The 22,058-nt window shown below is 36.5% G+C and overlaps 1 protein-coding gene across 1 annotated transcript; it reads right to left on the reverse strand.

The window, feature by feature from the left end:
- Window positions 1-3,854: 3,854 nt before the first annotated feature.
- Window positions 3,855-20,662, reverse strand: ADAMTS1 (ADAM metallopeptidase with thrombospondin type 1 motif 1). The gene is made up of 9 exons (XM_032219860.1): window positions 17,352-20,662; window positions 14,353-14,699; window positions 13,606-13,738; window positions 12,036-12,203; window positions 9,151-9,437; window positions 8,362-8,545; window positions 8,105-8,277; window positions 6,325-6,500; window positions 3,855-6,053 (listed from the first exon to the last, which is right to left on the reverse strand). The coding sequence occupies exons 1-9, from the start codon at window positions 17,953-17,955 to the stop codon at window positions 5,315-5,317; spliced, it is 2,811 nt and encodes a 936-aa protein (XP_032075751.1). The 5' UTR covers window positions 17,956-20,662; the 3' UTR covers window positions 3,855-5,314.
- Between the last annotated feature and the right edge of the window lie 1,396 nt (window positions 20,663-22,058).

Raw genomic sequence — 22,058 nt, forward strand, 5'->3', positions numbered from 1 at the left:
TCCCCCCCAACAAAAAGCTGCCACTTGATTAAAGGTGGTACTTTAATATTTTTGTTTTAGCTTATATTCAAAAATAGATAGGTATGATTCATTTATTACACTAAGATATGGTTTATTTAATATTGAATTACTGAATAAAATATAGTAATTAGGGTGGATTCTTGCATCATGCAATGCCAAAAATCATGGTTTACAAACTTCAGTAATTTGATTTATGATCTTCACAAAATTAAAACAAGCCATCTTATAGGTTAGCCTAATGTGTGAACTTAACCATAATGTGAAAGAAGGATTTGGGGCAGAAGAAAAAGCAATCAAAGGATTTTCCATTTGTCTGACATATATATTTTTTTTTAAAAAAAGAAGAGATATCCTTGGGAAGTAACAAAATGTCCTCAATACTATGGAGCATAACTTAAAATATTTAAATTTAGGGGAATGATCATAGCAAGTGTTCATTTTCAAGCAGCACGAAAAAATAGTGTACCTTTTGAGTTTTTAATTTTTTTTTTATTTTAAACACATAAGCACATCAACAAAAACAAACACATAGCTTAAAAACAATATAGGAACAATAAGTTCCATCGTATATCATACCGCAGTTCCAAATCGGTTTCTTTGAAGTTAGTGTTTTTCCTACTATACATTTCTATCTTTCATTCATAATCTCCTTATTCATTATCCATTTTTATGTACATTTCTTTATTTATTTAAACTTAGCTACTTATGACCAAATATTATTTACCTATATTATGCTTTATATTTTTACTGTCATTTATTCTCTTACATACAGATTATAGATATACATTCACATAATTATTCTTTTTCTTTGCCATTCTTATATTATTATTATTCCATTTGGAAGGTTATAAGGTATAGTTTAAAATGCTTTGTTTACCATCCTTTGCACCTGCTAAGACATCACCTCGTTTTCTCTTTTTCTTTTCTCCCTCCCTTCCTTCTCTACTTCCTTCCTCGTCTCCGTCCCCTTCTTCCTTCTCTTACCTCTTCCCTACTCCTACCCTTTTTCTTCTCCTTCCTACCTTCTCTCCTTCTCTTTCTCTTCCTCCCTCCTCTTCTTCTTTATCTCTCCCTTCTACCCACATTCCCTTACCTCTTTCTTCTTCCCTTACCTCTCCATCACACTTCTTCTTCCTCTCCTACTTTCTCTCCTTCTTTTCCTCTCTCTTCTACCCTCCATTCCTTTCCTTTCCCTTGTCCCTCCATTCTCTACTTCCTTCCTCCCCTCCTTTCCTTTCTTCTTCCCTTCCTTTCTTTTTCTATTGTTATAGGTGTCTCTTTCAGATCCCAGTTCATGTTTTCTTGGGGATGGTATTTCCACACACCCAACTTTGTTTCATATCCTTTTCTTTTTTCTTTAGGATTCTACAGTCTATTTTCCAGCTATCATCCTGATTTGAATTCACAAATCTTGGCCCCCTTGTTTTACTCATAATTATTATTTTTGAGTGTTATTCTATTTTTTCATTTTATTCCTTTGCTCCATCCAACTATACCAATTATCCCATATCCGATAAAATTCTGATTCTTCTTTTCCCTGTATTTCTTTCGCTAATTTATCCATTTCGGCACAGTCCATAATTTTTCTTATTATTTCATCTTCATTTGGGGTTAGTTTATTTTTCCACTTCTGGACGAAAGCGATCCTTGCTGCTGTAAGTATATGTAATATTAGATATTGTATTTCTTTTTTTGTATTTCGTCGGTATAATTCCTAATAGAAAGAGTTCAGGTTTCCAATCTAACAACCTTTGTTATTTCTTCCAACCAATTTTTGATCCTTTTCCAGAATTTTTTTGCCTCTTCACAAGTCCACCATGAATGATAATATGTGCCATGTACCAAATCACATTTCCAGCAATTTGGAGAGGTATTTGTTGAAATTTTGGCCAACCTTGATGGTGCCAGATGCCATCTATAAAGCATTTTGTACTGGTTTTCCTTGTATGGGATTGATAGTGTCATTCTTAAATTTATTCCCCAAAATTTTTCCCATTTGTCTAGTTCAATGTTATAGCCAAAGTTCTGTGCCCATTTTATCATTGGTTCTTTTACAATTTCCTCTTCCATTTGATACTTCAAAAGTAATTTGTATATTTTCCCTATCATCTTTCTGTCCGGACTTTGAATAATTTTATCCAATTCGTGTGGTTCTGTTTCAATACCATATATTTTAGTGTCTTTATTGTATTTAGTTTTAATTTGGACGTAAGTTAGCCAATCAACTTTCATATTCTGATCTGCCAATTCTTCAATTGTTTTTAAATTTCCCTGTCTGTCAATTAGATCTCTGTATCTTAGGACTTTGTTCCAATCTGTAAAATTTGGGTTTGTCGTTCTTTCTGTTGGTGATAGCCAATTTGGGGTTTTCACATAGTGGATTTTTTTGATTTTGAGCCATTGTTGCAGTAAAGTTCTTCTAATTAAATGATTTTGAAAGTATTTGTGCGTTTTATGTTTGTCATCCCATAAGAAATTATGCCAGCCTGCCTGGAGGTCATGGCCTTCTAAGATCAGAATTATTTTATTCTTTAACTCAATCCAATCCTTCATCATTGTCATTGTTACTGCAGTTGCGTATAGATCCCAATTTGGTAGTGCTAAGCCTCCCCTCTCCTTGCTGTCTTGCATTGACTTTAATTTGATCCTTGGTTTGCGTCCCTGCCAAATAAATCTGGTAGTTAATTTCTTTAAATCTTGAAGGAATTTTTTACCTGGACTAATAGGAGCGGTTTGCAACAGGAAAAGTATTCTTGGTAAGATATTCATTTTAATTGTTGCTATATGTCCCATAAGTGATAACTGAATATTCTTCCAATTTTCTAAATCTTTCTTTATTTGTATCACTAATTTATTGTAATTATCCTCTTTGATTGTGGAACATTTTGCTGACAACCAGATCCCCAAATATTTTACTTTCTTAGTTAACTGCAATCCGGTTGCTGCTTCCAGTTCCTCTTCTTGCTTTTTTGTCATATTCTTAGATATCATTTCTGTTTTGTCCTTATTAATCTTTAGTCCTGCCACTTCACCATATTCTACTAATTTTTGAATTAGTTCCAAACTAGATTCTAATGGGTCCTCTAAGGCAAATACTAAGTCATCGGCATAGGCTTGGACTTTATATTCTTCATTTTTAAGTCTTAAGCCTTTTATTCCCTGGTCATTCTGAATTTCATTTAATAAAGTACCTTTTGAGTTTTGTATGCGCCCTAGTAATGTTTACCCAGAAATTATTTTATATTTTTAGGGAAATTTGATTTCTAGTGTATGTAATTCTGTACAATCATCTATCATATAATCTTTTTCAATTTTATTTCTCAACAACAGCAATATAAAAAGATTAAAATCCAGCTGCAAACGCTTTTTACACCATCAGTCAAATGAACTATTTCAGAGTTCCAATAATGTTCACAATTCACAGCAATTTGAGACTTCAGGATATGAGGTAAACAGATGCGCTTTCATTATAAAATGACAAAAAAAATGGTTTACCACACAATTTAATTTCAAATGGTTGCCTTGTATGATATAACATGAAATTCAATGGAACATAAATGTGATTAGGACTAGTTTACTTAACTTCAATTTGAATTATATTAAATCCAGATAAGCATGAAAGGTAGATCGTAACATTAATTCCTTTAATGGTGAATTGATATACAATATGCATTCCAGTGGGATAATATCTAGTTCTTAATTTACTCTAACCCTACTCTGCTGCTTGGTGCTAGCAACTGCAAAGTATATCTTAATATACGCCTTGTGATAAAATAAAACTAGCTATTTTTATGAAGATGTGATAGAAATTTATATAAAATAAAAACTCTCAATTTCAAAAAATCATAGTTTATTATCTCTAGTAACATATTATATTGCATAAATACTCTGTCTTGTTATATGTCTTTTTTTAAAAGGTGATAACTTAAGAAATTGTTTTAGACAACAAATATAAAAATAAATACATTCATTACAGTATATGCATTTGTTATCAATTATAATCCTTCTCAGAAGGGAATTTTTTTTAAGTACTTATAAAGTATGTATCATTTCTAATACATTTTACTATATACGTATGAAGAGACATATTCTCTCATAGTCTATAGCCTAGCAAATAACTTTAAATATGCAGATACTGGAAAATTGCTGTGGATGGACCTGCTATCCTGCAGCTTAATTTTCCCCGCTTTACAAGTGATTTCAGCAGTGTAAAGTTGTTGGATGCAGTGAGACAACGTAAGGGTCTTCCAGATATCTTGTGACTGTTAACTCTTGTATTTCCCAACCAGCATAGTATTTGGCTATATTGTCTGAGCACATCTGGAATTCATTTGGATATGGAAAGCTGTAATAAGAGATGTTCCATTTATAGTGGAATTTTATGTTTGCAAAAGGTCGTATGTAAGCATGTTACTGCTGACCACCATGGCAACTGTTAGTGTATGTGAAATGGCAGCTTCTCAGGATCATTTCTTCATGAAGAAGCCAGATTTCATATAAAAATTATGCATGTGTTCCAAAGGTCTGTTAGATTTTGGAACAAATATGATAAAGGAAAGGGAAGAGAATTAAATTTTGAATATTTCTTTTTCTTTCTCCTTCCTTCCTTCCTTCCTTCCTTCCTTCCTTCCTTCCTTCCTTCCTTCCTTCCTTCCTTCCTTCCTTCCTTCCGTCCTTCCTTCGTGGCTTTGAACTGCAAGGTATCTCTTAAAAAGATTAAATACATTCTAATGTTTGGAATTTTAAGCATCCAGGACTACTTGTTTTGCCTCTCCATGAAAAATGTAATTGAAAAGTCTCTTTAAATGATGTGGGTTTTGCTCCATGTGAGGTAGGCAAGACCTGACCAAAATTTAAACTGCCCCTTTTCTTCCCCACTTTGATCAGGAAAGGAATTTTATCAGTACCACAATAAAATTTCCAGAAGTGAAAAAAAAATGCTATTCCTGCTAGAATGCAAACGTTTCCTTAAATTTGTTTTGGCCATGGCATACTTTGTTCAACTTGTAAAAAAACTAAGATTAAGAGATGTGTGTTTCTGAGTTTGCTAGCAACTAAACTGGCATTTTTATCTACTGTTCATACTGACGGGATTCCTTCCCACTCCACCATGATTTAACACCATCTCATAATATTTGCACTGTCCCATCTGAGTGACTCTACTCTGAATTTCCATGCACAAATTATAGTTGCTACCTCTCACTTCAATTTCAGTGCTTTGGTCTGAATATACATACATACGTACATACCTATATATATATATATATTTATATCTGTAGATTTCTATTATAGTTTAGCTGCAAAGTGTAACATTACAAAAGTCCTTTAAATGTTTTGGCTTTTTTGAAAGGTCACAGCTTTCATGTGTCAAAATTGTACCATCAAAAGAAATGCACTTTAATAACCTCTGTTTGAAACCCTTCCCACATGTCTTGGAACACAATGACCAGTTTCCTAGCTGCCATCGTGGGCATGGTGTGTCTGCACATGGTCGTACATCACTTGGCTTGAGTTCTTTTGCACAGTCTGAGGCAGGTCGTCCAGTGAGGTCTCTGCATTGTACAGATCTCTTCTGCAAGCCAGTACCACATGACTTAGAACATTCTCCCCATTCTTCAATAATCCATTCAGATAAAACTGTCTCCTTGATTGCATTGAAAGATTCAGTCTTACTGAAAGGCTCCTCAGCACCCAACTGTGTTGATTTCTTCATAAAATAGGTATATTTGATTTTAGATCGAAATGAATTGCCCACAGTAAGGACCTGTATCGTTAATGGTTCCTTCAGTGGGCTGAAGCTACGAATTCTTTCCAGAGAAGCAGATGAACCACTATATCTAAAAACATTTCCTTTATAAGTAATATCTTGCTCCATTGTTGTTAGTGTATAGTCACCATTGAGAATATAAGTATCATCGGCTACTTTGATTGCAAGGAAGCTTCCATCTTGCCGCGTACCCCTATGATTTCGTTGCTTAACTTCTATGTTTGTTGCCCCAACAGGAATCACAGCAACATCATGGTAACCAGGTCTACAGGAAAGAAGAAGAGTTATTGTTGAATACCAGCACCTCTTAATTATGAAGGACTCCTATCACGTGCAATAACTTAGGTTGAATCTTATAAAGCAGTAATGTATCTTGATAACTTTGTAACTAAAATAATATACTAACATAAAACCTGCAGTTGATTTACAATATGAAACATTGCTTCCTATACCAATTTCATTAAACAATTCAAATGAAAAAAAATGTCTTTCATGTTAATGAGTAGGGTAACAACTCCTAAAGTATGAAAACACACCTGACATTAGAAAACATTCGAGATACTTTCTTGCAGGTAGATCCGTTGCCTCCACAGATGCCACATTTATCAAACTTCTTACTGGATCCTATAACACGATCACAACCTGCTTTTATACATTGCCCTTGAACACAGATTGAAGTGGAATCTGGACTACATAAAGTTCCATCTACCACCTTTAAAGCAAGGAAGAATTGATTAGAAGTTATATACAAAGTTTATCATTAAATTTTTAAACTACTGAACAAAACCCAGGCAGTTAATCTATTTTAAGTTTTATTTTAAAATCAAAGTGTCCTTGGGGTTTATATATTATGTTAATATGGGCTATGACATAGTGCCATTATGATTTCATTATGATTTGTGAATCACAGTTTATAGCTTATCTATAAACTATACTTACAAACTGTATTTATAAAGTTTAATTTTTATGAAAAGACCAAAAAATGCCATGTTTTAGCTGAATTATAAACAAAGATAAAAAGTGAAAAACTGTAGTACATTTTGACAATCTAACACTATTTCTGAAATTATCTTGTTTTGGAAATGCAAATAAAATCAAAATGGCAAAATAAGATGTCCAGGAGACATCAAATAAGAAGAAACACACTTCTGAAACATGTTAGACAAAAACCCAGCATGATAGATATGTATTATCAATATACAAATTATACACCCAACTCCTAAAGAAAATTAATTATGGAAAATATTTCTGAAATTGGAGTAGGAATAGATTGATTGCACAACTTGAGAAAACAATTCTGAAATAAAAATTCTGTGTGAACTTGTTGGGAAGGGAGGAACAAGAATTTTACGCCCAAATTTATAGTTCTCCATACTACTGAACAAGTATTGTGAGAAGCAGCAAAATTCCTGCTTTGAGCAGCTAGATGCAGGTAGTTGCATGTAAATGTATAATCTAAAAGGTGATTAAAAAATAATTAACAATTATCTTGTTAGAGTCAATCTTTTCCAGACTGACAAGAAATGGGAATTATACTAGGTTGGGGTATACAACTCTCAGAAGCTGTCTTATATGCCCCATGACCAAAACAAGATCTGGATGTTTTAGCTTTTCTATCACCAAAAACATAATATTTATACTGATTGATTTGGCTATCTTGCAACAGCAACTCCTGGTGGCTTAAAATTGTGTGGAAGCATTTTAAAAAAAGAACTAAAATACAACTCTTGAATAAAACAAATAGTAATCTGTTTTTTATTAATATCTTAAGGGTATTTTAACCACCAACCTAATTATATTAATATTGCTAATGCCCAATTTGCATTTTGGCAGAAAGACAACTCATTTAGCATCTAAAATGGACTGTCTTAATTACTTCAGAAGTGCTTCAAGCTTGAAACACTTGATCATGAAACAATGATTTGGAACGTAAAATAGGATATTTTAACATTCAAAACAATTTGAATTAGAAGCATTTTGCACCACCACCTCAGTGATTATCATACCAATTGATATTTTGTGTGATGAAAAATATTTCTTTAGGTTTTTAAGCTTTTTATACTTGTTTTGTTAGTTAACTTCATAATAGAAACCAAATCAAAAGTGTTTCAGTGCTTTTTGGAAGTAAAATGTTTAGTAATTATACTATACATTGCTGGAATACTAAGAATGATCACAGCTGATGGCAGCAAGTGTCCAACTTTGTCCGGATATAAAATGTTACTTTGCTTATTACATTCATCAATTCTACAAGCAGTCAAAGTTAACAAATACATATAAAAGTGTTTGATGTATATGACATGCACTTGTACCCACCTTTGGTTGAAGAACAAAAAAATATCCAGTGCCTTTAGCAAGGCAAACCAGCTTGCATCTATCTTTGGGAGAGACTCCAGCAAACTTAGGTATCCATTCCACTGCAAGGCTAGTTCCAAAAGATTTGGAAATATCATTGTGAGCCTCACATTGTTCTTCCCTGAAAGTTTTGTCTGTAAATTATGAAGACATTGATCAGGCTTAGCAGACTCATGTTTTATTTTATAATTGCATTTATAAAATAATGTAAAACTTACTATTCTCTGGACAATCTTCAATATTACAGGATCTGTACTGCACACGCTTGCCTTCACAATACTTTCCTCCATTCTTTGGAACTGGGCTATCACATTCTCGCACAGAATATTGCACTCCTCCACCACATGTTCTTGAACACTCTCCCCATGGTTCCCATGAGCCCCAGCCTCCATGAACAGGGATCTACAATTCAAAACAGTGAAACAAATGTGCATATTAAAACAACTTGAAAAAGCATTTTATAAGAGGAGGGTGGCATAAAATTTAGAAATAGTTATGATCCTATTATTTACCTAACATGTATTATGGCTGTGGTGCTTTAGGCCTTCAAGGTAAAGCAACACCCTTTCATGCTATTCAAAACTAGCTAAAAACTAAAAATAAACCCTATGCACTTTTACTCATAAGTAATGCATATTGAATCTAATGAAAGTTCTTTTCAATACTTATATATTGGGTATTTCTAATAAATATGAGGTACAAAATATTTTCTCATTTATAGATCATTTCAGGGTAGATCATCAAAACAGAAACAATAACGGTTTATTATAACTTATTTGTTATTTTTATACATTATTGTTAATTACTGAATGGCAAATTAATTTTAAACACTGTTTTGATAACATTTTTCTGCAAGTCATCAAATGGTACTTCAAAATTTTATTCACTTTATATTTATGAAATAAAAGTTTAAAAGGAAAATTTAAAAAAATGCATTTTTAAATTAAAAATTAAATGTGAGTAATTCAGAATATTTTATCTTACTCAACTACAAGGACATGACTTACATCATATAGCTTCTTGTCTGTTTTATTAATGCACTTGCCGTTCATGCACCATTTTCCCTCTCCACAACTGGTACCATCTGCCCAAGGAAAATGTTTGGTTTGGCACATAAGCACTCCACCAGAAGTACCAGTACACCACAAAGTTGTACAAATGCTAGCAGAATCAGGACAATGTCTGGATTCCTCCCCAAATGTAAATTGGCACTGTCTATTAGCATCATACATTGTGCCAGGAAGATCAGAAGGAAATTGCAATGGCCTGTGAGGTTTGTCCAACAGACACTCACCTGGAAATAAAGAAAAACGATATTGTGACTTTTGACTATTTTTCTTTTAAATATTGTGGTGTCACTCTTTGAAAAATGACAGAAATTAGAATATATCTATTCAAATGCCTGACTCATGACTTCAGAAGATAAATTTTAGTCTGTTAACTTTTCTGGTTTAAATTTAAAGAATGTTTACAAATATAAAGTTACTGTATTTTTCGGAGTATAAGACACACCTTTTTCCCTCAAAAAAGCGGCTGAAAATCTGGGTGCATCTTATACACTGAATACAGCATTTTTTTGTCTCCAGAAACCCCGTCCCCTTCACCAAAGTGGCTGTGCATAGCTTTTAGGAGGCTTTCAGAGAGCTCTTGGAAGCTGGGGAGGGCAGAAATGAGCCATTTTTTGCTCAATTTTGTCCCTCCCCAGCCGCCAGGAGTACTCTATAAGCCTCCTAAAGGCTATATATGCCATCTTTTGGAAGGAGTGGGGGAAAGGGCGTGTTTTTTCAAATGGGTGTGGTTTCTGCTTGTTTTTGGGGTCCACATCCCCCCAGGAGCACTCTACAAGCCTCCTAAGGCTATTCATGCCTTTTTTTTTAAAAAAAAATGGGCCCGTTTTTGTGAAAAACAGGCCATTTTTGGGAGGTCTACAGAGTGCAAAAACTTTTTTTTTAATTTGCCTCTTCAAAATCTTGGTGCGTCTTATACTCCGAAAAATACATGTGAAGTACATTTGGAAGATTTTGATAGTTCATTACAAACATTAAATTGCTACTTGTTTGAACATAAGCAAGTGGCAAACTTTATCACCCAGGCATTTCCTTTCCTTTTGGTTAGACCAATGCTTCCAGAAAACACATCATTATGGCATTTGGGAAAGATATGGAAAATAGTTGAACAGTCATTTGTCTAGGATCCAATAAGTTCTCCTGCTTAGGCAAGAGGTTGGACTCGAAGACTTCCAAGGTACCTTCCAATCTAAGTTAGAGCCTGCTAATATTTAGTAATCCAGCCATTTATATGCAAATTATTATTTGATGGCAAACCTATGGCACGTGTGCCACAGGTGGCACACGGAGCCATATCTGTCGGCATGCGGGCCAGCCAGCTGATTTTTGGGCTTCCAGAAGACCGGGGGAGGCCGTTTTTGCCCTCCCAGGCTTCAGAAAAGACTCCAGAGCCTGGGGAGGGTGAAAAACGGGCTCAACAAGCCTAATGGAAGTTCGGAAACTATCTGTTTCCAGCTTCTGGAGGGCCTCTGGGGGAGGCCATTTTTGCCCTCCCCAGGCTCCAGGAAAGCCTTCAAACTTCCAGTTCCTACCCATCCCCCAGAGGAAATACCAAGCTCAGCTTGGAGGTGATTTGATTTGATTTATTGCATTTCTATGCCGCCCTATTCCCAGAGGGACTCAGGATGGCTCACAAACCAAAGTAAGGGGGGGGATACAAACAGGAGGAAAACAACGGACAAACAACTACAACAATTTAAAAACAATCAACAACCACAGGGAACTCGTCAGCCCCAGGCCTGTTGGAACAGCCAGGTTTTAAGGGCTTTGAGGAAAGCCTGAAGGGTGGTGAGGGTCCGAATCTCCATGGGGAGCTCGTTCCAGAGGGCCGGAGCAGCCACAGATAAGGCCCTCCTCCGGGTGATAGCCAATCGGCATTGGCCGGTAGATGGAATTCGGAGGAGGCCTAATCTGTGGGATCTAATAGTCTGTTGGAGGTAATTGGCAGCAGGCGGTCTCTCAAGTACCCAGGACCAATTCCATGAAGGGCTTTATAAGTGACGACTAGCACCTTGAAGCGTATCCGAAGACCAATAGGCAGCCAGTGCAGCTCGCGGAGAATAGGTGTGACGTGGGTGTACCGAGGTGCACCCACAATCGCTCACGCGGCTGCATTCTGGACAAGCTGAAGTCTCCGAATGCTCTTCAAGGTGAGCAGTGCCACGCATGTGGTGTATGTATGTGTGCATGCATGCACATATGGTGGCGCGCTTTGAATTATGGGTGTCATCACTGGTCTATCAGTTGTATTACTCTTTCCCATGAAGTTATGATTCACTTCTTCTGGACTAAAATAAATTTCTTGGGACAGAGCCTCATGGTTCACTGACAAATGCGCGCTCGACAAAAGCACAAAATCGCGGGGAGAAAAGCACGAGTTCGAAATCGCGCCGACGAATGAGCACAGAAGCGCGCCGACAACAGCGCGCCAACAGAAGCACGCTCTAAACCTAACCCTAAAGGTAACCCTAAAGATAACCCTAACCTAACCCTAAACCTAACCCTGCACCTAACCCTATACGTAACCCTAACCCTTACCCTTACGCTAACCCTTACCTTAACCGTAATGGTGCTTCTGTCGGCGCTCTTTTGTCGGCGCGCCTTTGTGGGCGCGCAGTCAATGTCGCGGTTTTATCGCCGCGCTGTTGTCGGGCGCGCATTTGTCAGGTCACGGAGCCACATATCTTATTTGTGTGGCTGCAATTTAATGTTATTCTAACTGATTTGAAAATATTTAAAACATTTTAATGCAATTAATTCTAATATTAAAATCCAGCATTTTGAATGGAATTGTTAGAAATATAAGCAGCATGTTTAAAACTTACCATGACCATTATCCAAAAAGGTAGTTATCATGTATGCACTGCATGGAGACCACGGATGGCTTCGATCCAAGTTGGAAAGCATAGATGCCATCATATGAGAATCCCTATTTATACCATTAATACTGGAACACTGCTTTGCATCATCATGTGGCATATTAAACACATGGCCTTTAAAAAGAAGAGAAAAAGTGATGAACTCATCACACATTAAAACATACATGGGAACTTACTAGTTGGACTTATCATTGCTATGTGACACCACCATTAGTTAATATTTTATTCCGAGTTCTATTCAAGCCATTGATTGTCATGTGTTTATATGGTTTCGAGGCCTTTATACCTTTGATGCCTTCTATCTCACATAGATTAAGCTGAAGTCCCTCTATCATCATGCTGAAGATCTCATTTCTGGATGATAGCTTTCCATGGAATAGTTGGTCCATGTGGCCCTTACTTTCATGGAGTTTTGGAAATTTGTCAAGAGTGTTTTTTTTGGAGGACTGTGAGACTAATTCTGGTTTGAGTGTGACATGACAATATGAATTTTGTTTGACGCTATTATTGTCCTACTGTTGATTGTTATATAGAATAATAGAGCTGGAAGGGACCTTGGAGGTCTTCTAATCCAACCCCGATTAGGCAGGAATTATTATGTAATACATTGTGTAATATGTAATTACACTGTAAACTACTAAATAATTTACTGCATTATCATGCATTTTTTAAATTCTATACTGCTTGGAGTCTGATGGATCATAGTATTGAAATCTTATAGACACACTTTAATATTATATTGTATATTTAATTTTATTTTAAGCACTGAGTTTTTATGCTCGCTTGTAAGAACTGATATCAAAAACTAAAGCCAATGTTCACCTCCTCTTTTACTCCATATGATAATTTAAAGACTTCAATTTTTTTATAAATCAACTATGATTTATAAATCATATACACAGTTTTCAATTTAACACACAAGATTTGTGTGGGTGTACTTTAAAAGTATCAGCCACTTCTTTCCCTCTGAAACTTAAATGAATTTACTTTTTGCCACTGAAAAATATCACTTTACAATATTCAGTAGTCCTTTTCACATATACTGAAAAAAATTAGCTCATAGTTTTTCCCCAATGTTGGTAAAACCTGGACTTCTGATGGTTTATACTACAAGTGGAATATACCTGAATGACGCATTAAAAAAGAACAACCTCTGGGACATTCTGAGATAGTGTTTCTCAACTTCAAAAATTTTAAGATATGTGGACTTTAATTTCCAGAATTCCCCAGCCAGCTTTGGGAATTGAAATTGACACAGCTTGATGTCGCTGAGATTGAGAATCACTGTTTAGGAGAAAGGTTATGGTCTAACCTTTTGTCTCAATCTAGATTTTGTACACAATGACTGAAGCCAATACTTTTGTCTGACATGGCAGAGTCTAGGCACCATGGTGAGAACTAGACCACAGTAACTGCAAGAAACAACTGATTTAAAGCCTTAACTGCAGACCAATATGATAAGGCATGTTTTTAAAACAAATAAGCTTGCCACAAATTTCCCCTGAATTTCAATTACCTAATTCATGAGTGGTTGTAAAAGCAGCTTGCAAGCCATCATCTTCTATGACAGAGCAACTGCGGTTTGGATCACAAGCAGTTCCCACATCAGCCATCCCAAGAGTGTCACATGTTTTGGCACCACAGAGATCCTATAAAAAGAAAATATGTACTTTCATTATTAATTGGGTCAGGAGCTTGTCTGACAGAATGAAATTATTTTGGCAATATTCCTTTCATAATGGAAAGAACAGTCTTCAAAAATAAAAAAATGTCATTCAATATGGAAGGAGTATTAGGAACAGATGATAATGACTGCAGTATCATTACAACCTTGCTGCAACAGATGTTTAGTGTACTATTTCGATGAATTAGTTAAGTGAACTATTTCATTATCTCACATTTTACATGATAACAATAGTCTCTCCTCAATTTTTACAGCTATTTGTCAAGGGAGAGACTTGAAACGTCTTCTTAATGCTTGAAAGAAACTGGATGTTCATGGTCATGTAACAATAAAGTTTCCTAATCAAACACTCAACAAATATTTTGTTCACTATTTAATAACACTATTAAAGGTGTAACAAATTAAATTTATGGTACCAGCTCATTCCAAGAAACCACACTTATGACATACTCTTTGAAATATTTCAAATTAAAACATGTAAAAGTAAAAGAAGTATTTTTGAATCTACTGATTGAAGAAAGTTCAAATTACATTAACTGGAACCTATAAATATCCAATCTTTCCCATATTTCACCTTACCTGTCTGGTAAAAAGAATTGCAGTATCATAGTGTTCTGCGTGCCGGTCACTGGGAGGATTATGTTGCTTCTGCCAGTTACAAAAATTCCTTAAAGTGAGAGCAGCATTTGAAGATACATCAGGCCCCTTCTGCTCATCATAGATGACTATTATTTTCACTACCACCAAATTAATAGGGTTTCGGATACTGGGATGCTTGTACATTCTACTAGCCACAGACAGGAGTGTGAGAAGGTAGTGCTTCAGTCCACTGCCATGGAACTCTGCCATCGATTGGTCTGCTACAAGCAAAGTTTCCACATAACGGGGGCTTGACACAAATCTTTTCTTCCTTATACGTCTATTTTCTATATTAAAAAAAGCAAAATGTAAGAAATATATATTACCAATATTTCCCAACAGTATTTATGCAACTGGCAAATTATAATCATCAACCACTGCCAAGCCAGAATGGGAATCACAAAGATTATCTAAACAGCCCATTTTTTAAATTCATTTTAAATAAAACTTTTTAAAAAGTTTTTAAAGAATATTAATGAATGTTAATCCTACTAGAAAGGGTTAAATCCTCAGACTGCGTATTAAGAAATATTTCCATTAAGGATTTTCAACATGAATCATTGCTGCTGTCAATACATTTTAATAGTGATCCTCCTTAAATATTAACATTACTGAAATGAAAGACTTTGCCTGGATCTGATCCAAAATTTCCCAAGGGCATGGAAAGGGAAATACTCCCACTTTGTTTCTCCAGTTTCCAGTTCCTGTTTAGTAATCAAATACAAAGGAGTTTCAACTTGCTACAACTAAATGAACTTCAGTTATGAGGGCCTGGCAAGGTTTATGCCCAGCCTGAAGTTGGATGGGAGTTACTCTGGGACATCAATTGATTGGGAACTAAAAAAATAACCATGCTGGAAGAATGGGAGTAGTAAACCACTTCTATTTGGCTGTTGAGGTAACTACACAAATGTGTTGATGAATTAATCAAGAATTCAGTTCAACTTGAAAGAGACTTCTCTGTTAAAAAGCAATTACAGTACTTGAAAGATATGCCTTCCCATAAAAACATGTTTGTTGTCACATAAAAATCCTACGTATTAATATCTTATGTTTGTGGCTTTCTGCATGGGAAGCCAGTACAATAATAAACAGTTGAGTTCAAGAGGATCTGAGAGTGGACTGTCCTTGAATCAGCACCAAACAGCATCCCAAAACAGCGTAATGTAGATGGGGTTTAGCATAAAGATCTTCAGAATCGTCTGTTCCAAAATTGGTAAATATTGCACATTTTTAATTCCAAGTATTCTGCAAGCTAGTATCCTACAAATATTTATTGCAATTCCAACAAGGCGGAAGGGCCAATGGCTATCAATTCTGGAAATTGGAATCCAATATGTATAGAAGGAATCAGATTAAAGAAACTTTATGATACCTTTATATGAATAGAACTGAAAGCTTTAAAGTCCTCTTTGAACTGAACTTGTCTTCAAATGACTACATGAACACATTTGTCTAGTTTTCTTGCCAAAAATATGGGAGTACTTTGTCATTGCCTTCTAGGATTTTTTATGGCAAAGTACTCCCATATTACTACCTCTAGTGATTATTATGCTAGGTAGGTCTAAAACAGAACATTGTAGAAATTACAATGTAAAATAATAGAGAAATAATCCCCTTAGGATATTCAACTAGGGCCTAGATTCTAGGTATTGATACTTACCAATGGACCTGAAAGTAATTAGAGAGCAGAAAAACTCCAAATTTCCCAATTAAGAGTGAGTAGAGCATTGTAAACCGAGACATGCAAACCAGTTTTAACAGAATTGCGCTTTGACTGACAATGTTATAACAGTAGAATCTTATGTATTCTTTCTTTTGCTGCATTTAACTCAGTGGAATTCTAAGTAAGGCATTACATTATGTTCAGCAAGAAAATATATCCCTTTGATTGCAAGGGTATTTCATATTATCTTTAAACAGCTATACACTACAGTATTCACACTATCAAAGTATGATTTGCAAACTAAACCATAAACCAGCTAATATTTCAGTTTACCATGAATGTACAGACCATATATATGAAACATATATGCACTGCACCAGATAACTAGCTGAATTCAGTAAGCCATATGATGGAAATTCAGGCACACATTTTCCATGTAGGGCATTCTTGTTTTGTGACTGCATTTTCCTTATTGCATTGTATTATAATCTCATTTATTAGGTGCATCTCACAAAATACAGGTTCAGAAGGACCACTTTGGAGTAGATATGCGCAAGCTGTCATCAATCAGTAAGTCTGAAATGTTTGTTACAAAATGTCTTTCACTAATCGTTATGTCAAACATTATTTAGCCTAAGGCACACGAGACTTCTCCACTTTTAAGTATCTTCCCCTGTGTTTGTAGAGAAACGTTAATCCCACGTGTCTCAAATGTGCTTTTTCTTCAGCTCTGAAGCTTCTTGGATGAGAAGCGAAACGTCTTCAAAGGAAAACAAGAAAGTCCAGCTGCCTCTTGAAAAAGCACCTTTTGGGACAACTATGACCTGGATGGCTGAGAAGCTCGTTAATCCCACGTATTTAACCAGATTTGCTCCCATTCGTAAATCTTTACCCTGAGACTATTGGGAAATTCTGTCTATTGCAATCAAAATATTCGACTTCCCTCCAAATAGCTGGATTCGAGAAGTCGCTAATTTAACGTCGATACCCCGAATCAACAACAACTTCCCTAATCCCACCACTTTCCAACATGAAAAGCCATGAAATTCAGATCAATATAGTACTTTTTAACGCCTCCATTTATGACCTCATCTTTTAGAGTGACCAATAGCAGCACGTCGAAACGTGATTTTTGGACCATTCCGATCACATTGAAAACTCTGCGTCTGGGGCGCATGCGTGCCCCGCAGCATCGTCACTGCTGCTCCCAAGAGCTACGCTCCTTGCTCGGACAAGGGCGACGAAGAGAGGAGCGGTGCAGGGAGAGTAATACCTGCGCGGGTCGCGTAGTCCGCCTGCTGCTTTTCCCCTCGGTGCCGCCGCCCTTTGGAGGCCGAAGTTTCGTCGGAGTCGGGCACCTCGCACTTAGCACCACTGCCACGGGGGACGGGGCTCTGCCGAGAACGGCTCAGGAGGTGGAGCTGAGACTGCTCCCCTCCTGCAGCCTGGGAGACGTTGGCCGGCTGAATGAGATATTCTGAGCCGCGCAGGTAGAAGGCGCCGCGGATCCCGCCGCAGAGGCTGAGCGCTGCGGCCGAGGCCGGATCCCCATTGACCGTGCCGGAATAAAAGCAGCTGGCTAAGTTCGCGCCGAGCGTTTGGTGGGCTTCCTCCTCTTCTTCCCTCCGGCCTCGGGGGCGGCTGCCAACATACTGGAACGTCAGAGCCGGAGCTAAGAAGCTGCCGTCGGGCTTCAGCTCCAAACTGAAGCGCTCGCCAAAGGCGTCCAAGCGGTAGAACTGCTCGCCAGCCGCTCGCTGGGAATCCACTTTTACGGGCACCACCAGCTCCTCCTCCCGGGGCGAAGAAGGGCCGCCTCGAGCACCCAGCGAGAGCAACAGCGTGCTCAGCGCCAGGCATGCCTTAGCTCCCTTCATGCTGCACCACAGCGCGCGAGGCGACAGGAGGGGAAAATAAAGAACGAATTAACGACGAGGAGTTTTGAAAACGTTGAAAATGGCAAGCAAATGGCGCCTTAGCAGCACCGGGCAGAACGTCTGTCGAACCCTTTAGAGCCCGAACTAAATGCGCTGCTTGTAACGGCCTAGGCGGAGAAGAGCGCTGTAGGGGCTCCTTCCGCGCCCTGAGTTCACTGGCAAAGTCCTGAAGGAGAACTAGAGATAAGCGAGCCTCGGCTCTTCGCCTCGAGTATGGGAGCGAAGGCAACGCGCGCTTGCACTTATAAGGAAAAGGTCCGCCCCCCCGCTTACCCCCCTCTGTCGTGGAGGCGGGAATCGGCTTGAGCTCATTTGTGCGTAAAGTCAGCGCGGCAACGGTACCCCTGGCTATCAGCCGTAGATTTCCCGAAGAGAGAGAACACATAAGCTGAGGAGGGGGGAAAATAGCTGCTTCTCTTTACCCGCTCACGCTACTATTCCCCCAAAGCTACCCTGCCTGGCAATCCTTTTACTCTTCCCCCAGCACAGCTTACGCTCCTCTGCAACTCAAGTTTTCCGCGTAGGAGCTGCTGCGGTTTCTTTTTCCAGGAGGGGGAGATTTGCTTGAATCCCTTCCATTCTAGTTCTGTGCCAGATCCTTTTTCCTTCCACCGCCCTGGCTATTCCAAGCCCTTTTGAGAGCCAAGGTTTTTAGGACAGCAGAGCACGAATGAAAGGGTACGAGATATTTTACACGTTTAGATGGATGTTGTACGTTTCGGAAAAGTTTTCTAAAACTAAGGCCATAGTAGCACAATTGCTCAATATACATCAATGATAGAACAGGTGAATATGAGGGCACTGCCTGTCCTGCATTCATAGGTATCCACCACGTGAAGTGACTTTCTATTGTGTTCATCTCACCTAGTGAAACACGGGGTAATATTTCAAAGAAGAAAACACTGGGAATCAAGGCATAATATTTACACCTTTATGTTTTGGACCTAAAACAAAGCTCTTATTATTTGGTTCCAAGAATCTTAAACAAATAGCATGTATTCAAGGGACCTTGATTAGTTGTAAGCAGAATGTTACTTCTAGGTTTTTTTCCCCTTTATAATTCTAATTGTACTTACTGTACTATTATAGCCTGCATGTATAGACTGTTACATACCCATAGATTGGAAGCACATATTCTTTTTAGGTAACAAGCAGAAACACTTACACAGGTACAGTTTTCCAAACTCTAGCAGTACAGCTAATCCACTTAATTCTTTGTATGCATCAGGCTTGGGATTTCTGTTTTGATTGCATGGTTTTTGCATTCCCCCATCCCAGTTAAGATAGGCTTCTAGAGACTTAGGATAAAGACTCTTCCCCGAGACACGTCTGGAATAAGTAATGCTTTGGTTCCAAAGTTTTCTATTGCATCATCTGTACATGAGAGTAATATTCATAGTGGTTTTTTTTTCTTCATTTGGCCTTTGTACAAAGACCACGTTTCACTGTTGCCATCTGCCTGTAGGGTTTTGCTCCCTAGATCCAAAGGCCATGGCTATTCTTGCATCACAGTTGAATACATACATACATACATACATACATACATACATGGGTTATTGTTGTATAATTAGTATTTCCTGCATGGGTATTTTTGTTGTAAACCATGCAATAATTTATTTTCCTTTTTCATGCAATAATTTATCTTCCATTCTTTCATTATAATTCTTTTTCCATCACTTTAACAGTGTTTTCCTTCCTCCCAAAAGTCTGCACTATATTAAAAACCCTTTGAATATCTCAATTGTCAAGTTTTTCTTTCAGCGTTTTATTTCATTAGATACGTTTTGTTCATCTGTTATTTTTGCTTTTTGTTGGACAAGGATAATATATTTAAACAAGATCTAGAGGATTATTAGCTTTTTTGTCCACTGAGCCACACAGCATCAGTGAGATAAACTATAATTATTTCATAAGATATATTTGTAACAGCACAAACCTTTAGAATACGCTGGATTTATCCCTTCTAAAAATGTTACTATATAGAGTGTTAGAAAACAGACTAAAAATTCTATGTAATATCTAAGAAAAGAAATAGTATTTAATTTCAAATTTGATTGTCTCATTTTGATTTTCCTGGAGCCACCTATAAAATTGTGAGTTTTGATTAGAACAATTTTTTGTGTTAATTTATTAATTTGGAAAAATTATGAAATCCACTCCTGTTATTTTTGCTTCAAGGCAAGTACTTTGAATTCTGTAGGATATAATCCAAAATGAATAAAGATTGTTTTCACTGTTTTCATAAGCATACTTAATATGAAGCAAATCTTTTCAAGCTTAGTGCCCAGTTCCTAGCAAATATCTTACAAATTGAACCAATGTGTATAGATTTCCTTAAAAAGATATTTTACAACTTAAAATTACTAGCATTAGTATATCTTTGGTTTCAATCTAATTATCTCCCTATTGAAAATTCAGCAAACTAGCTACTTATCAAATACTTTATGATCACATGTACACAGTACTATATTGATAGTTTAAAAACTGCAGACCACCTTAAAACTATTTTGAAATTAAAATATTTTTCCACCAGATGGCACTCTAAGCATTAAAAATCAGTTTCGTAATGTTTTACAACTTTTTGAATTTAGTTTCTTTGGGAAGCATTAATATTTTTCTTATCTGTAAACTGCTTATAGAGGGCTGTAAAGCACTGAAGTAGTATATAAGTCTAAGTGCTATTGCTATCAGTATTTTGCAAAACAAACCTGTAAATATATGTATGTTATATAAGAAACTATCAAATGAATGAAAATACTGATACATTTTTGTATTAAAATACTAAATGTTATGTAAACATGAATTTAAGATTAAATCAGAATGTATTTATAATACATATATAGGTAACGTAACAGCATTCAGTGCACCTTTGGCATTTAGTCATGCTGGCCACATGACCACAGAGATGTCTTTGGACAGTACTGGCTTTTTGGCTTTGAAACAGAGATGAGCACCGCCCCCTAGAGTCGGGAACGATTAGCCCACATGTGCAAGGTGAATCTTTACCTTAGGTAAGAATTACACTATAAATTACCTTGTACATGAGGCATATTTTACATGTGGTATAGATTTGATAACCAGCCTATGGTTGAAGTGCCTAATAAACTGAGATTGTGCTGTTAAAGGAACTTCTTTCATAATTAAACTAATTACAAATGAAGACATGCTTAAGCTTCATTGAAAGCTATGGAATTTAATTTAAGATTTAAAAACATTTGGTTATGGTAGGAATAATGGACAACTAACAGAGTACATAATATTGTTATGTCACTGCCCCAAAGCAAGTCCTGTTGAATTCCAGTACATTTACTTCCAGGAGGTAATTCAGTGTATCTTACTTTTTAAAATAGAAAATAGTGACAAATCTTATACCATAAATTATGTTTAACATATTGCATTCAAATATTATGCTAAGTGAGAGTTAAGGAGTCATATTAATTAATACAATCTGTGAACCCACTATTGTTTGGACTGAGAATGTTGCCAGTCACATCCAAGATGAAAGAATTTGTACACATTTCTTGTAGTTGTTCATTTAGTTGTAATGTAATGGTGTAAATAAACTTTTGGAACTATTGTTCAGTCAAACCATCTCATGGAGAGTTTTGAAGGAAATAAGAATATTTTCCCCACATTAAGTGGCTTTATAAATTAACCCCATAACTCTGAGTTCCTGAGGGATGTCTAACACATTGGAAAGTTTATGAAATAATTTGCATGCAGCTGGACTGCCCTATGTTCTTCCTATGCTATTAATTAGTGCTTGCTAGTTCTAGAATTGTATACACAATTCTAATTCTGTTGATAAAATGCAGACTATCATGAAGAAATGTGTAGACAATGAAAAAAATTATTGTAGCACTCTCACTTTTTAAGTTGTTACCTATTTCAAAACGTGCTGAACATGCCAGTAATTGGGGAAAAACCTTAAAAATAGAAAAATAAGAAGTGAAGTTTATGATCTAAACCACCAGATGGCTCACTAACTTCAGGAAAATAATCACTAATGAATTAATGTTTTTAAATATTCATACGAATTGTAC

Source organism: Thamnophis elegans, chromosome 6, assembly GCF_009769535.1.
Source record: "Thamnophis elegans isolate rThaEle1 chromosome 6, rThaEle1.pri, whole genome shotgun sequence".
Taxonomy (NCBI): domain Eukaryota; kingdom Metazoa; phylum Chordata; class Lepidosauria; order Squamata; family Colubridae; genus Thamnophis; species Thamnophis elegans.

What these genes read in the sequence shown, in the direction of transcription:
- ADAMTS1 (XM_032219860.1), bottom strand. Translation starts at nt 17,955, where the DNA reads ATGAAGGGAGCTAAGGCATGCCTGGCGCTGAGCACGCTGTTGCTCTCG. An exon ending in CAATTCTTTTTACCAGACAG is followed by an intron (nt 13,739 to 14,352) that starts GTAAGGTGAAAT and finishes TTCTTTTTATAG; the next exon opens with GATCTCTGTGGTGCCAAAAC. An exon ending in TGAAGATTGTCCAGAGAATA is followed by an intron (nt 8,278 to 8,361) that starts GTAAGTTTTACA and finishes CATAATTTACAG; the next exon opens with ACAAAACTTTCAGGGAAGAA.